Here is a 16,942-nt window from a genome sequence, read left to right on the forward strand (position 1 = left end):
CCTATGGTGGATTGTAAGCTCCACGAGGCCAAGGACCACGAGAATTCACTGTACTCTTGTATCCCCAGGCTAAATCATCACTGTACACCCAAGAGTCTAGCACAGTGCTAGCACACAGTAGACAGCAAGTGAATGACAAAGGAGCAGTTGACAGTGGCCCGAGCTCCGTCGCTGGGGCGTGGAGAGAGTCGCCCCAGCCCGCAGTTCCCACCCTGGCACTGGGATAACTTCTCCCGCGGATGCCCAGCGCCGCCCTGGCCAGACCCTCTGTGCCCCAAAACCAGTCCGGCCAGGAGCCACAGCCGCACGCAGCGCCTCGCCCCTTGACGTCACTCGGGGCGGGACTTCCGGCCGCCGAAGTTTAACAGTCCAGGCGGGAGCCGGAAGCCCAGCGCCGAGCGGGCCGCGGCAGCCTGTTGTGTTGCTGCGGAGAGGTGAGGTTCCGGAGGCCCTGAGGTCAGCGGGGCCCCGCCCGCCGCGTCCGTGCACCCTATGTATCCTAAGACCCCCTCCGTCCCCCTCAGAGGGCGGGGCGGAGGTCCCTGGGCTTCGCGCGCCCGGAGCGGTTGCCGGGCAGGGGCGCGGCGGCGCGTTGGGCTGGGAAGTGTCTGGGGAGCCGCGGGCCGGGGTCGCACACCTCCCCGAGGGGCGGCCCAGGTCAACTAGGGTAGGTTGGTGGCGGCCCTGGTGGCTGTGCTGCCCCGGAAAAGTTTGCCTCGTCTCCACAAGTCTGTCTTCTTTTTTGTCAATCTCAAGTACTTCTCTTTTGCCAGGTACTCGGATGCATTTTACAGGGTAGCCTCAGTTGAGCGGTTGTCCTGCAAGTAAAGTGCAGTTTCGGTGATTGAAAGTTGGAGAACTTCATTTCAGCTGAGTAGTGTAGTTGAATTGGTTCCTGTAGCAGCTATCCCTGAACCCAGGCCGACGTTACCGCCTTCTGTCCTGACTGCTCGCTTTCGATGGGACCCTCTTTGTGGGACTGATGTAAAGTCTCTCCCTTAAATGTGCTCAGTTCTTAGAAGACCGGAGTAGGTGGGCAGATAGTCCTCTTCCCCGCCCCGCTTTAAGAGCGGGAAACAAACATTAAATCACTCGGCGAATTATGTCTCCTAAGTTGGAGCGGGTCTTTCGAACCCAGTTTTTCAGAGCCCTGGCCTCAGTGATCTACCCACTACACCCCGCAGCTCAATAGGCCTGGTGTAAGATGCAGGTAGACACAGCTTGCAGTTGTGTTTACAGGGCTTAGAGATCGCTTTTCCAGCAATTCGTTCGGGGCACGTGTTACACATGTTTAAGGCTCCAAATCCAAACACTGTGTTACATTTCGACAGGTGACATTAATGGCTTTTCGTAGCACTGTGTCAGATGAATGGAGCATAAGGAAGCACATGAGTGAATTACCTTAACTTTTTGTCTCGAGAATGAAACGTTTCTATAATTATGTCTTTAACTTGTCCTCTGAAATGGCTTATACTAGACGTAGGTGTGCTGTTGTATTGGTGACTCGGGGACCTGTCTGTGACATCACTAATGCTGTGTAGTAGTCTTGCACTTTCCATACTAGGAAGGTGTGGGAGGTATAATTCTGTGAACTCTCGCTTTCCTTTTCTGCCATGTACTTTTAAGCCTCCCTTTTCTCACCTATCAGTTCATTGCTACCTGTTGCTCTTTAAGGTGCCTACCTAGAGCAGCTTCCTTGCCTTCTGTTTTCTAGACTTCCTTGGTTTGTGAAATCACCTTGTTAGAATTACATGTTTCAACTGTATACTCTGAATAAATCATTGAAGGTGGCCGGGCGCGGTGGCTCAAGCCTGTAATCCCAGCACTTTGGGAGGCCGAGACGGGCGGATCACGAGGTCAGGAGATCGAGATCATCCTGGCTAACACGGTGAAACCCCGTCTCTACTAAAAAATACAAAAAACTAGCTGGGCGCAGTGGCGGGCGCCTGTAGTCCCAGCTACTCGGGAGGCTGAGGCAGGAGAATGGCGCGAACCCGGGAGGCGGAGCTTGCAGTGAGCTGAGATCCGGCCACTGCACTCCAGCCTGGGCGGCAGAGCGAGACTCCGTCTCAAAAAAAAAAAAAAAAAAAAAAAAAAATCATTGAAGGTATTGTAGTCCAAGAATTGGTATGGGGACTTAGTGGCATCTCATTTGACCATATTGCTGATTTTAGGGTTTTGGAAAATGGTGTGAATGGATTCTGACCTGCAGAAATGCTACTTTATCATATGTTTTTTTAAAAAATTAGGAAGTTACTTATTAATAGTTATTTGTTGAGAAACTGTTTTGTGCCAGGAATGTTTCAAGACTCTGGTGTGGGGAGACAGACATTATTATGAAAACAAATAAAAATTTCAGATAGTGGCTGGGCGCGGTGGCTCATGCCTGTGGTCCTAACACCTTGGGAGGCTGAGGCGGACAGATCACCTGAGGTCGGGAGTTCGAGACCAGCCCGACCAACATGGAGAAACCCCGCCTCTACTAAAAAATACAGAATTAGCCAGGCGTGGTGGTGCATGCCGGTAATCCCAGCTACGCAGGAGGCTGAGGCAGGAGAATCGCTTGGACCTGGGAGGTGGAGGTTGCAGTGAGCCGAGATCGCGCCCTGGCACTCCAGCCTGGGCAACAAGAGTGAAACTCCGTCTCAAAAAAAAAAAAAAATTCAGATAGTAGGAAGTGCTATGAAAAATATGAAATCAGGTATTGGGATATAGAGTAAACTGGTAAGTCCCTTACCAGGTAAGGAAGGGGCTGCATTAGCCAGGGTGGTCAGGAAAGGCCTTTCATAGGAGGAAACATTTGAGTTAAGACCTGAATGATGAGAAGGAGAGGACCATGGGAATCTGGGGATAGCATCTTAGGCACACGGAGCAGCAAATGAAGAGACACTGAGGTGAGAATAAACTTGCCTTTGCATGAGGCAGAGAGAAGACCAGTGAAAAGAAAGAGGAGAGTTACCTGGGGGCCAGGACATGTAAGGCAGGCTAAGGAAGCTCAATTTCATTATCATTACTGTGAGGAGCCATTGGAATGGTCAGCTGAGAGAATGTGATCTGGCTTTTGTTTTAGGAAGATCACTTCAACTACTTTGGTGAGTGCACTGTTTGGAACAAAAATGGATGAGTTAGAGCCACTTGTTTTAGATTAGATTTTGACCTTTTTTTGAGTATGTCTGTTCTTAAATGTTTTAAAAATATATTGTTTTAAACTATTTGTAGGCGCAGTCATGCAGGAAAACCTCAGATTTGCTTCATCAGGAGATGATATCAAAATATGGGATGCTTCATCTATGACATTGGTGGATAAATTCAACCCACACACATCACCACATGGAATCAGCTCAGTATGTTGGAGCAGCAATAGTATCCTTTAAAAAACACACACACACAAACCACTTATTAGGTTAAACAACCACTGTCAATGAAACTTTTGCATGTGACTCATACTGAGTAATGTATTTTGCATTGCTACCAAGGATAGATAACATAAAATAGTAATTTACAAAACAATGTATCATATGAATGCACTCTGATTTTATGTGTTGGGTTCATTTAAAAAAAATTTAGTTGCAACTCACTTCATTTGAAAACATTGCTATTAAAAAAAGTATATTCTGTCTACACCATAGAATTAGTTATGAAAAGTTTCTTAATGAACCAAATGGAATAAGGTTGGTAATTGTGGAAATAATTCCAAAAGGTTTTGGAATGAGTTTTTGCATCTACATTTGGGTATTTGTGGATCTGAACTGAAAATTAAAGACAGAACATGAAGGTGGAAGCAAGTTTGGGAGGAGATAAAAAATTCTCCAATATCTCCATCTTACTGATGTACTCTCCATATCTTCCTTCCTCTCTGTGTGTGATGAAAACTACCTTTTTCCTAAACAGACATAGTAAAGTTATCTAGATTGAATTTTTCTAAGCTTTTTATGTTTCTGATTGACACCTCCCCTGTCTTGGTGAGCTCCTAAATGTGGATAAAATAAAATGAGGGAGTGAAGACTGTAAACTAGGGTTTTTGAACCCTGCGCTATTGACTTTTTGGGGCAGAAAATTTGTTGTGGATCTTTCCTGTATGTTGTACCATGTGGAGAAGGTTTATTGGTCTTCTCCCCTTAGGTACTAATAGCTTCTAGTTGTCACAACCAAAAATGTTTCCAGAATCGCCCGAATCACTCCCAGTAGAGAACCACTGCTGTAACCACAGTTCTCCTATCACCTTTTATATGGAAATGTTTTATATAATTGGTCTGTTAGAGATTTTCTTTTGTGAAACTCATATGCAATTTCTTAACAAATTTTTAACATTTGTCTGATTTTTATCAACACCGAAGTATTAAATTCTGCTTTCTGGTGAAAGGAAAAAAATCAAAGCTTTAAAATATGACTGGTTCAGGAACAAAAATATTAAAAGTTTTATATGAGCCTTACTATTCTTGCTTGTCTATAACAAGAAGGACAAATTTTCTTACTGAATTAAATTTACCTCCTTATCATTCCTATATTTTGTATTAAAGCAGTACAACAAATTATTTTGGTACTCTGTTAATCAAACTCATGGTGAAATGACTACATTTTTGAAGGACTTTCCAGATATTTAGTAGGGAAAATATTTTAAAGAGAGCGACAAGTATATGAAGTTGCTGTTCTCTATTTTTAGATTTTCATTATGTTTAGAGCTTAATTTTCCCTCTTATTATATAAAAGTAGCAATTTGTAGTAAGATTTTTTTTGGTTGACTTTTGTTTTAAGGAGTTTTACTAGGAGTTGGCATTTACTAATGCGCTACTTAATAGTCTAACAACAAAACTGATGTAGCTATGAGATAGTGTTGTATGACTTTTGGAAATTGGTCTTATCGTTTTCTTGCGTGAGCAGATGTGCACTGAAAGCCTTCATACAGTCTTACTCTTAATAAGGCTTTGATCACTTCCATGGAGGTTAATTACTGAAGATCAAAGAGTTCCCAGCCTTAGCAACTTGGGGTCCACATAGCATAGATTCCAAGAATGGGGTTAATGTGAGACGCCAGAGAGATTAGTTTTTTGTTTTTTGTCGTTTAGCTTATGTTCCTCACTTTCTCATGATTTCTAAAACTACAAGAGAAATACAAAAGTAACTAGATTACCCACCCACATTATGTTTCAGTTCTTTTTTTTTTCTATATTCTAAGGAGAAAAGTAGTGGTAAACATAGGAAGAAGTCAAGGAAAGGGAAATGGTTTTTCTCACTATGGTAATATCTAGGTAGAAATGATTTGATTTGCATCATGTATCGTAATAAAATTACAGTCTATGCTCTGTTTACAAAATACCTGAAAGTTATGCAGAACATTCAAAAGTTAATGCAGTTAGGGATTCTGAGTGTCTAATTAACCTTTCTCCATTGTTTTTACTCACATTTTAATTGCTAAAAAGCACAGATTTAAACTTCTGATATTTTAATTTGTTATGACTCTCAAAATCAGACTCTTATTCTTAGTTATATTGTTGTATTTAATCATTTTAGTTTTAAAATACTTACTGTTTTGTGTTTACTGATTGTTCCACTTATGATTCATGTAAAAGAAGGTAAATAAAATTTTAAATTAAGATTCAATTAAATTTTATTTAAAAATTAAAACTCATGACACAAACAATTCCTATTTAACCATACATATTTGTAAAATGTTTGCAGGTTACTATAATATTCATTCTTAATTTAAAATTGGAACATTCTATCACAAAAATTCATGTTCTGGGAAAATATCAGGTCTTTTTTTTAAAAAATAGAAAAATAGGGGACTAGTGTGGATGTTTGCTTCCTAGTTTAGATTGGTACCAAGCACTAGGTTAATAAATATCTTGAACAGTTTCTGTAGATGAAAAGGTTGATTGATATTTGCTGATGCTGCTTTTATCGTGCTCTCATTCTTGAAGGATAAAATTAGCCCTTCTGGCCTACTCTTTGAAAACAGAGTAGTATTTCACATGGGTTAAATAGCTTTTGAGTGATAGCAGAGCCAGAAGGAAGGCTAGTTCTTCCCTGCAGTAGTAGCAAAGAGAATTAGTCTTAGTAATTATTAATAGTAATGTGAGCTATTTTTGAAAGCTACTCTATAAGCTTTACTCATTCATTGTCTTCTTAGTGTGTTTGCTTTTATAATTGGAATTCTTATAATAGTCTCTAGTGCTATAGATGTTCATGGATTGTTTGATGCTCCATAACTCTTCATTTAGATAACTTTTTAGTAACAGCATCTTCCAGTGGCGACAAAATAGTTGTCTCAAGTTGCAAATGTAAACCTGTTCCACTTTTAGAGCTTGCTGAAGGGGTAAGTGATTTTTTTTTTAAACTGTTAAAAATCTTAGTTTTGCTTGACTGGCAATTGCTTGTTTATTGTGGTGCTTGCAACTAAATATAAAGGTTTTTAAAAGCATCATTTTTAACTTAAGCTCAAAATAATACAGTAACACTTAAAAATGAGATATGTGTACTTACTGAGGTATTTTTAGGTAAAATAGTTTTGAATATTAGGGGAACAATTGAAGACTTGAATTTTGTTAACTAGGCCTTTCATTTCTTCATTTTCCTTCTGTGGGAGAGGATTCCTGTTGCTGCTATTTTAGGACAATGTCCCACACAGGTTACTAGGTTGACCTGAGCAGATGAACTCTAATGACACGGCACTAGTTTACTGATCTTGAGCTCAGGACCATCAGGAACAGATTCATAGCTGATGATAGCCCTCTGCTTCAGATTCTGTCCACCTGTACTGAGGGGCCTGTCTGAGCCTCCCCATGCGCTCCTTAAACAGGTTTTTTTTGTCAAAGTGGGCTTAGGTCCCAGGGCATTTAAATGAAGCTGTCACTGCATACTGTTGCCTTATCCTTTTGTTTTGTTTTGTTTTTTTTTTTTGAGATGGAATCTCACTCTGTTGCCCAGGCTGGAGTGCAATGGCTCAATCTTGGCTCACTGCAACCTCCGCCTCCTGAGTTCAAGCAGTTCTCCTGCCTCAGCCTCCCAAGTAGCAGGGATTATAGGTGCCCACCACCATACCTGGCTAATTTTTGTATTTTTAGTAGAAACGGGGTTTCACCATGTTGGCCAGGCCCGTCATGAACTCCTGACCTTGTGGTCCTCTCGCCTCTGCCTCCCAAAGTGCTGGGATTACAGGCGTGGCTGCCTATCCTTTTGTTTTATAAGTTAATCCCTCTGATTGAGGATAATACTGGCTTCTTCATTTCCAGTCACATTCCTTGAAAGCTATTTCTTTTTTAAATAGAATAAGATTTGAATAAAAAGGTATGAGTAGTTGATAGCTTGTTTTTTGTTTATTTGTTTCAAAGTTTTCATAGCAAATCTTAAATTATTATGGATTGTCATAATTTTACACACTGGGTTAGGTAAGGTAGCCCAATTAGAAAGAAAACAGCAGGACAATTGAATAAAAGCTCAACTAATTTAAAGAGGACTCATGATTTTTATCAATCCTCTCCTAAAGGTATCCAGTGGGATTGACCTGAACTTCAGTTCTAACCCACAGATGTTGGAGACTGGGACAGAGAGAACATCTGCTAACAGTAGAAATGGAGTTTGAGGCACTCTGTTTAACCTGACTTAAGCGAAATCAAGGCATAGAATGTCCCTGGTCGATAAAAGGCAGACTGAAGTCTTCAAGAGCAGGCAAAACATCTTAACCATCTTTGGATCTTTGTATCCTAAGATGTTCAAAAAACACTTGTTAATGTCAACGTCAAAACCACTTTAACTTCTACTCTACCACTATATATATGTACTACTGTTATGCATTATGCCTTAGAATCAGTGAATCGGTGTTTGGGAGCATTATTTTTTAAGTATAAAAATAACAGATGGTATTTACAAGTGTTACATAATTCTAAGAGTTTTGTGAATATTTCAAATTAGTTGCTATGATTCTTAGCCCTCTTTCCCATAGTTAACAAATCATATCATAATGCTGATAAATAAAAGTAAGATTAGTTGAGTTCAAATTTTCAGTCTGTTTTAATTTAGCTATAAAAATATTTGCAAACATTGGTTTTTTAGCTTTTACTAGTAATGTTTAAAGTAACATATTTATGTGCTAATAACCTTTTTGTAACTTCCAAATCCTCTTACTTGTGTATTGTTTGAGGCATTAGGCCTTTTCTACTTGAGAAAATAAATTATGATCCTACTCATTTAAAAATTTTAGAGTGGAACTTTAAGTTCATATTTATTTTCTTTGATTTTGTATTTCACCTCTTTAAAGTAGAATGTACCTTTGCCTTGCACCTTGAGCAGTACAGGATTCCTGTAATAACCACAGAATTTCCATTAATTATTTAAGTTCATTAGTTGCATTAATAATACACTATCATTTAAAAAGACCTATCATCAGGGTTAGCCAGCTCTAAATATAAGTTTTATTTTGAGCCCTTAAGAGTAATTGTAGTTGTTGTGATGATTGGAGTCCCAATACATTGATCTTCAGTGGACACCATCTTTTTCTATTTTATTTAAAGGCTGTTTTGATAGTTCTTAGCAAATTCTCCTGATTTGCAGTGACAACCAGATTTTAAATCTTCTTAGTTTCCCTCCACCAAAGTCAATTCCTAGAATGGTATTTGCAGGAGAATTACAGCAACTGTACTGAAACATTGATGTTGTGTGCATCTTGCTATTTTTATATGTTAGTTGATACTCTTGGTCAAAATTTCAGAGCTAGAAGGAACCCTGGAGTCCACAGAAGTGAACACAAATCTATTTGATTTCCTTGAAGCATTTTTGACCCCCTTAAAAGCTGCTGGATCCATGTGGAAGAAAGACAGTGAGAGAGTGGCTCTTTAGTACAAGATTAGCATGTTTATAGTACTTAAACATGCAATGGGGGAGAAGGGCTAGAGGAAGGGGACCATCTGCACCCTTTAAAGAATCTCTTTTGAGCAGAGGATATTTCTGAGAAGCATAGACTCTCAAAGTAAGAACAGTAGATCTCGTCTTCACCTTTCGTTTCTCAAATGCAGAAACACAGGCTCAGAAAGGTGAGATGATTTTGCCTAAACCTACATAGCTTGCCTTTTAACTTTTAGCGAAGTCATAAAATGTCCCCTTTGAATTTGAAGAATCCAAGGATGCACTGTGGAAGTTACAACTAATGTAGCTTGGTGTAGTGCATCTGAAGGTTACATAGGAAAAAAATGCACCATTGTGTTCTGTGTAGCATAGTTACTGATGGCACCACCAGATTGGTGACACTCAAAGATACTCATTGAGAAGAACTTGATAACATCTGTATTTTAGCCATTCTATAAAGATCGAGCATGGATATAGCTTTGTGCTAGTGAAACTGACATTCTGGCAAGGGACAGGCAGTAAACTAGTAAACAAAAAATACCCAGATATTGATAAGTTATCATGTGGATAACTAAAATAAGTTATTGCAGTAGCAAGTTACATTAAGTAGCCAGTGGAGTTCCCTTGAAGTGTGGTGGCACTTAAGTTGATCTGTTGACCAGAAGGTCTTCCAAACAAGGTTCAGAGAATTTAGCTTTCTAGGCAAGGAGAATAGCTGTGTAAAAGCCTTGAGGCAAATATAGGGTTGCATATTTAAGGAATGGAAGGTCAGTATGGCTGGAGAATTAGTGGATGAGGAAGAAAATTGTAACAGATGGGGTAGGGCCCAGATAATAGGACTTCGAAAGCCAGGTAAATGTTTGGAGTTTATTCGTGGTGTGATTGGAAGCCATTGAAGATTTTTAAATAGGAAGGAGACATGATCTGATTTACATTTGTAAAGTCCACCCTACTTATGAAGAACAGAATATAGGAAAGCAGGAGTGGAAACAGGGAAACCAGTTAGGAAGCTGCTGTTGTAGTTTGGCAAGGTTTGGGTTAGTGTTAGTAGTAGCTATAGATAAAGGGAGCCCATGTGGGATTCATTTTTGGGTTGGAGTTTAGAGAGCTTACTGATAAATTGGAGGGGAGGGAGAACAAGAAATCAAGGGTTATTCTGGGTTTTTGTCTTGAGAAACTGGATGGTGTCTTTACAGAGATGGGGAACAAGTGAGGTTGGACTTTGATGACCTGATGTCTGAGACTTGGTCTCCTTAACAGGGAGATTTGCTGGGAGACTTAGGGCAAGTATCTTGACTTCTTTTAAAAAACTGACCCCATCGGTAAAATGAGGACTCTACACTGGAAATTCTTTAAAGTCTCTTCTATTTTTAGCATTTCTGAGCTGGGGATTGATTTTAATGTAGGATATTCTGTGGAAATACAAGAGCAGGCTTTATCAAGGGGAGATAGGATGGGCAAACAAGCTGTGATGGGAGACCAGGACTGCCAATGTCTCCTAAGCTTCCTGTATTGTCACCGGTCCACAGAAGTGAACGCACATCTATTTGATTTCCTTGAAGCATTTTTGACCCCCTTAAAAGCTGTTGGATCCATGTGGAAGAAAGACAATGAGAGAGTGGCTCTTTAGTACAAGATTAGCATGTTTTTAGTATTTAACAAATATTTATCACATGCTTATTAAGTGTTGGATGAGACCTGAAAGTCAACTCTGAGCTCTGTTAAATTAAGGTAACTTTTATTTTTATTTTTTTTAAATAGCAAAAGCAGACATGTGTCAACTTAAATTCTACATCTATGTATTTGGTAAGCGGAGGCCTAAATAACATTGTTAATATTTGGGATTTAAAATCAAAAAGAATTCATCGATCTCTTAAGGTAAGCAATTTAAAAAAAACTTTACAAAAAAATGGATATCTTAATGCATTTAGAGTACTTACCAAGCTTTTATTTTTGAGCTTTTATGTTAAAAATAAGGGGCTTCAGAATTGTTAGGGAAAATAAAGGTGCTATTTAGCTGGAAACTTGTTTTTATGTCTTTTTTCTTCCATGTATAGAATTAATGCATATGATCAACATTTAAAACTTTTTTCTTGTTTTTTCATTTAGTTCTACTCTTATTTGAATGAACCATTTCACTCATTTTTTTCTAAGCTATGGTTTGTGGTCATCAGGGATCTTTCCTTAGGGCAAGCTGGAAAAAATGAGAGTTGTTTTGGGATGATAGTATTCAATATAGTAATCAGAGTTGGGGGGTCAGCTTTTTAGTTATGTAGTATATTTGGCTGCTCTTGTTTGTGTTATTTTTTTATCTGTTTGTATTTTTAACTTGGTAATATTTTGTAAACTAATTTACTATTTGCAATTAATGTTTCTTTAATAATTAGCTTTTGGTAGTTTCAGAAAATAAAAATATTTAGCACAACATAGTCTCTGGTTATATTTTTGGAATTCTACTTTTCATTATATTGTCTTTTTAATATTTAGAAGTTGACCTTAAATTTAATTTTTGCCTTTTAAAAAGGTTTTAATATGAAAAATATAAACATATATCTAGACACATACACAGAGGAAGAGCTTTCTTTAACCCATCACCCGTGTAAGCTTCGCTTACCCCATCCCTGCATGGCAAAATTTGATTCACTTTTCCGTTTTCAGCTTTCCCAGTTACTCTGGATGGTTTTCTGTCTTTTTGGTGTGAAATTCGTAATGTTTAGCTCCCTCATTCATTCTGTTAATGAATATTTTGACTAATTGTGATAGTGGGAAATCTAATGTTTTACCTTTGAATCTCTACAGTCCTCTCCCTGGTGATTAACACAATCTCTGGCACTTGGTAGGTTCTTAGTAAATGTTTGCTGAATGATGACTTACTTTCCACAGTTGAAATTAGGAAGACACTTGCCTCTTTATAAAGTCATATAAATTACATTGGACCACATGTTCTTAATTTCCCAAATGGGAATGATACCCAAAATGTCTGCTCTTCCTTTTTTCTTTTCATCAAACATTTTTTCCTCAAGATAGCAAGTGTTCCTTGGTTTTAGAAATGGAATAAAAGGTAAAGAAATCTCTGAAAATACTTGAAGGACCACTTGAAAAAGTTGTAAGTGGAATATCATAGCTATTATTCTTGCCATTACATAAATAATTATTAGATACAGGGCTTAGTTTGTTGGTATTATTGAGATATGGCATCTTCCTGTTAAAAACTCTTCTCCCAATTTTGATAACTTTTCTCTGCTCCTGCCAGACATCTCTAATTTGATGTTGGAAAACATAGTCCTTGTGAACTCAGTTTGTTTAAAACCTGAAAGTTTTATTTCCTCAAAGTGTATTCCTAATTGGATTTGAGAGGCAGCCTGGTATAGTGGAAGGAACAGAGGCTTTGGAGTTTGACATGGAGTTGAATCCTGGTCACTTAGCGGTTATGTGAGCTTGCATGGGTTTCTTAACCTCTCTGTGTCTCATGTACTTCGTTTATAAAATGGGCAAAATAACCTTGCCCCTCAGGCTTTTCTAAGCATTAAATAATGTATAAAGCTCCTAGCACTAGTAGGTTCTGAGCAAATGGAAGCAGCTGCTGTTATCTCACAGATGCCTCGCTCATTTGTTCTTCCCACTCCTCCGTTTTGCAATATCTGGTTTCTTTCCCCTTCCCATGATTTTTCTCTTTTCTTTAAGGTTGAACTCCAGCTTTATGTCTTCCATAAAGCTTCCTCTGCCAACTTCATTCACAGTAGCTCTTTCTCTTTCCTCTGACACTTTGCCTCCATCATTCATTTAGCATATTCTCTGCCATTTTGATGTTAAAGCAGGAAATCAAAGTAGTCAACTTGCAATACCTGTTATTTGTCAGAGGAAGTGAATTCTTTAAAGTAGACATAATGCCATGTAGAAAATTACCTTTCCATAATGTCTCTCTCTCTTTTGTAAAGTGCCTGGACCATTTTTATCATTATTGAAAATAATTCTCTGTGTATTTGAGGAAAATGTTAAAGCAAATATTAGATTGATAAGTACATAATATATGGTATTTACAGAAACATGAAAATGGGCTGTTTGAGGGTTATGGGGCAGCGTACTTACTTTCATTTCTCTCTTTCAGGATCATAAAGATGAAGTAACTTGTGTAACATACAATTGGAATGATTGCTACATTGCTTCTGGATCTCTTAGTGGTGAAATTATTTTGCACAGTGTAACCACTAATTTATCTAGTACTCCTTTTGGCCATGGTAGTAACCAGGTACAGTATGAGTTTATTCAGAGTAAAATGGTGAGATAGATTTTGAATTGTATCTTACATAAGGCTGTGAATTTAAGTTTTTGAATTGCTTGATGGAAAAACTTTAGCTATTTTTAAATGGTAGTGTTTTGAAATATTCAGATAGCAAGCTAATTCATACTAGATTATGGTGCTTATATAAATTTGATTATGTAATCAAATAGTCACATCCTTCTAGACTATAACTATATACAGAATAATAAAATACAAATAGTTGTTAATAGGTTAAATGTAAAAAATGGATATTAATCTTTCTGCAGCACTACTGTTATAGAAATGTGTCACATAGCTCAGACTTTGTCAGCTGCAAGACAGATACACTGAGAAATACTGTTCTGTGGACATGGAATGATTGAGTGTTTTAGGCAGAGGGTAATTTAAGTTTTATATTTTTGTTTTTGTAGGTATATGATAAAGTATCAAAGCTTATATAGTTCAGGTTTATATAAGAGTGTTTTGGGAAACTTTTAAAAGGAAAATAAGTCAATTTTTTCCCTTTATGAAAAAGTTTAGAAGAATAAATTCAGTTTTTCAAGGAACCTAACTCTTGGTTAACTTTCCATAAAATTTGCCTTAGAAATTTCCAGTGAGGTGCAAATTCTTTTAATTTTTACTTAATTATAATCTCTTTGGCCATAATTATTATCAGATAAAATATGGGAGATCTTCACTTTTGGCAAGTAGTTTTTAAAATTATTACTTGAATGTATTTAGTGCTTAAAAAATTTAGTGGATATGAAAAGTATACAGGAAAAAGTCTTTTTTAAGTTTTATATATATTGGGGGAATAATACAGATATATAAATGGTATTATGAGTAAGTGATATAAAAGTCTTATAGTGATACAGAACAGTTGAGAGAAGACTATTTCAGAATAAAATAGGGAAAATTGAAAGGGTTGGGAGTTGCAGCTAGGTCTAAGGCTTATTTATTTTGTTTTTACTATGACAATATAAATTGGCCTTTTTGCCGATTATTTGTTTCTAACTTGTAGTAGGGTTACTCTTTGTTTTGTTTGTTTGTTTTTTTGAGACGGAGTCTCGCTCAGCTGCCCAGGCTGGAGTGCAGTGGCGCAATCTCAGCTCACTGCAACCACCGTCTCCTAGTTTCAAGCAATTCTCCTGTCTCAGTCTCCCAAGTAGCTGGGATTACAGGCACCCACCATCATGCCCAGCTAATTTTTGTATTTTAGTAGAGATGAGATTTCACCATGTTGGCCACGCTGGTCTTGGACTCCTGACCTCAGGTGATCCACCCACCTCGGCCTCCCAAAGTGCTGGGATAACAGGCGTGAGTCACCGCATCCAGCCAGGGTTAGTCTTTTTCACATGTCCACATTATTGGTGGAACCATGGCCTGTTTCTTTGTCCTCAGTCTATTGTCTAGTTTCTTGCCTTACATGGAGAAGATGCATAATGAATATTTTAATATATGAGTATATTTAGAGATGACAAAGATTTTGTTAGGCAAATATAAAGCTTTAGAAGAGGGATTTTTTTTTTCTTTCTTTTTTTTTCTTTGAGACAGAGTCTTACTCTGTTGCCCACATTGGAGTGCAGGGGAATGATCATGGCTCACTGCAGTGGCAACTCCTGGGCTCAAGCAGGAGCCTGGCTAAGATTTTTCTTTTTTTTTTTTTTTAATATTAGAGACAGGGTCTCAGTATGTTGTCCAGGCAGGTCTTTAACTCCTGGCCTCAAGTGATCCTCCTGCCTCGACCTCCCAAAGTGCTGGGATTACAGGCATGAGCCACCACACCCAGCTGGGAGAGGGATGTTTTATATGGAGGACATCACATTAACAAAAATAAGGAGAAAGGAAATTGCATGGGCTTTACATAGGGCCAATGTGAGAAAAGATTGGAAAAGGGTAAATATGAATATAGTATTGATTTAAGACTGAATGTCACACAAAAGACTTCTGTTTTGGCAGGTATTTCGGGAAAGTAATCAGAGTTTTTAATTAGTTGAATGTCAGAATCATAGAATCCTTGAACATTAAAAATAGCCTTTAGAGGTAATCTCGCTTTCTGCACTTTATGGATGAAGATAAATGATTTGCCAAAGGGATGCTGTTTAGAATGTACTAAATTGTCATAGAAGCAGGAACTTATATTTTGTTTTGGTAATTTCTTTTTTATTTATATTTTGATAAAGGGGAGCCGTAAAGTCTAAACTTTGGAACTATTGTGAAAAAAATCATTAATGTTCAAGTACCTTTTTTAAGGACATAGAGTAACTTTCTTTTTTGTGTCTGTTAGAAACATGACAAATTTATAAATTTTATAAATTTTGGACTGACTTTTCAATACCATAAAAATTAGACCAGATACTACTATGTATATTCTTATACTTCAATTTTTATATTTATTATCTCTTGCTAGAGAGTTTTCTTATTAAAATCAGACATGAAGGAATATTCCTGAAAACATTAGGTTTGACTATACTTTTTGACCTAATTTGGTGTAAAAGATTTAAATTTTTAAAAACAATTGAGGTGTAACTTTATAATAAAGTGCAGTGCATATATTTTAAGTGTACAGCTTGTTGAATTATTAATATGTTAATACATTGGTGTAACTACTAACAAAATCAAGATATAGAACATTGCCAGCACACCAGAGGACTTGATTTTGCCTTTTCCAGTCACTACCTCGTATTTTATAAAAGGAATCATATGTGGGCCAGACGCGGTGGCTCATACCTGTAATCTCAGCACTTTGGGAGGCTGAGGCAGGCGGATCACTTGAGCCCAGGAGTTTAAGACCACCTTGGGCAATGTGGCGAAACCTCATCTCTATTAAAAATATAAAGAAATTCACCAGGCATGGTGGTGCATACCAATAGTCCCAGCTGCTTGGGAGGCTGAGGCAGGATGATCACTTGAGCCTGGGAGGTTGAGGCTGCAGTGAGTTCTGATTGTGCCACTGCACTCCAGCCTGAGTGACAGAGTGACACCTTGTCTCAAAAGAAAAGAAAAACAGGAAATGTCATGTGTCTGGTTTCTTTAGTAATCATTACGTTTGCTTTGTTGCATGGAATAGTAGTTCATACTGTATTAATACTGTGTAGTGTTTCCTTATATGAATGGGTCACCATTTATCCATTCTATTGTTGATGAGCAGTGAATTGTCTTGTTTTACCTGTTACAGGGTAGCTACTGTGAATATTTTTGTACAGGTCTTTTTTTAAGATTATGTTTTTATTTCTTTTGAGTAAATACTTAGGAGTGGAATTGCTGGATTGTAGCATAGGCATACAGTTTTACTTCATGAAAAATTGCCAAAACGTTTTCTAAAGTGAAATCCAACTGGATGTGAGATCGAGTTGCTCCACATTTTTGCTAATACTTGGCATTATCTGTCTTATTTTTGCCACTTTGATGGTTATCTAGTGCTGTCTCATGGTGGTTTTAATTTGCATTTGTCCATGTTGAATGATGTTAAGTAAATTTTTATATGTCTTCTTTTGTGAAGTGACTGTTCAAATCTGTTGCCTGTTTTTATGTTGGGTTATATGTGTTTTAAAAATTTATTTATGATTTCTTATGTATTGCAGGTAGATTCATTTTGGGGATATGCATGTTGCAAATGTCTTCCTTCAGCCACGGCTTGCCATTTTACTCCTTAATACCTGGTTTTGTGTGTGTGTGTGTGTGTGTGTGTGTGTGTGTGTGTGTGTGTGTTTTAATGAACAGAAGTTCTTAAATTTAATGAAGTCAAGTCTCATATGTCAGTCTTTTCTTTTATGTTTGCTGCTTTTTGTGTTCTCTTGAAGAATCTTGCCTGCCCCAAGGTTTTGAAGATACTGTTCT

The 16,942-nt window shown here is 37.8% G+C and overlaps 1 protein-coding gene across 2 annotated transcripts in view; it reads left to right on the forward strand.

Moving 5' to 3' along the window:
• Positions 1-362: 362 nt before the first annotated feature.
• The window catches only part of NEDD1 (neural precursor cell expressed, developmentally down-regulated 1), a 46,314-nt gene continuing 29,734 nt past the window's right edge, over positions 363-16,942 (forward strand). The window contains exons 1-5 of one of the 2 annotated variants that reach the window (XM_025403713.1): positions 363-434; positions 3,220-3,363; positions 6,222-6,316; positions 10,603-10,719; positions 12,950-13,090. In XM_025403713.1, the coding sequence (XP_025259498.1) occupies positions 3,228-3,363; positions 6,222-6,316; positions 10,603-10,719; positions 12,950-13,090 (489 nt within the window). In that variant the 5' untranslated portion in view covers positions 363-434; positions 3,220-3,227. The remainder of the gene's footprint in view (positions 435-3,219; positions 3,364-6,221; positions 6,317-10,602; positions 10,720-12,949; positions 13,091-16,942) is intronic. The other variant, XR_003121931.1, reaches the window with a different exon arrangement.

Source organism: Theropithecus gelada, chromosome 11 (genome assembly GCF_003255815.1).
Source record: "Theropithecus gelada isolate Dixy chromosome 11, Tgel_1.0, whole genome shotgun sequence".
Taxonomy (NCBI): domain Eukaryota; kingdom Metazoa; phylum Chordata; class Mammalia; order Primates; family Cercopithecidae; genus Theropithecus; species Theropithecus gelada.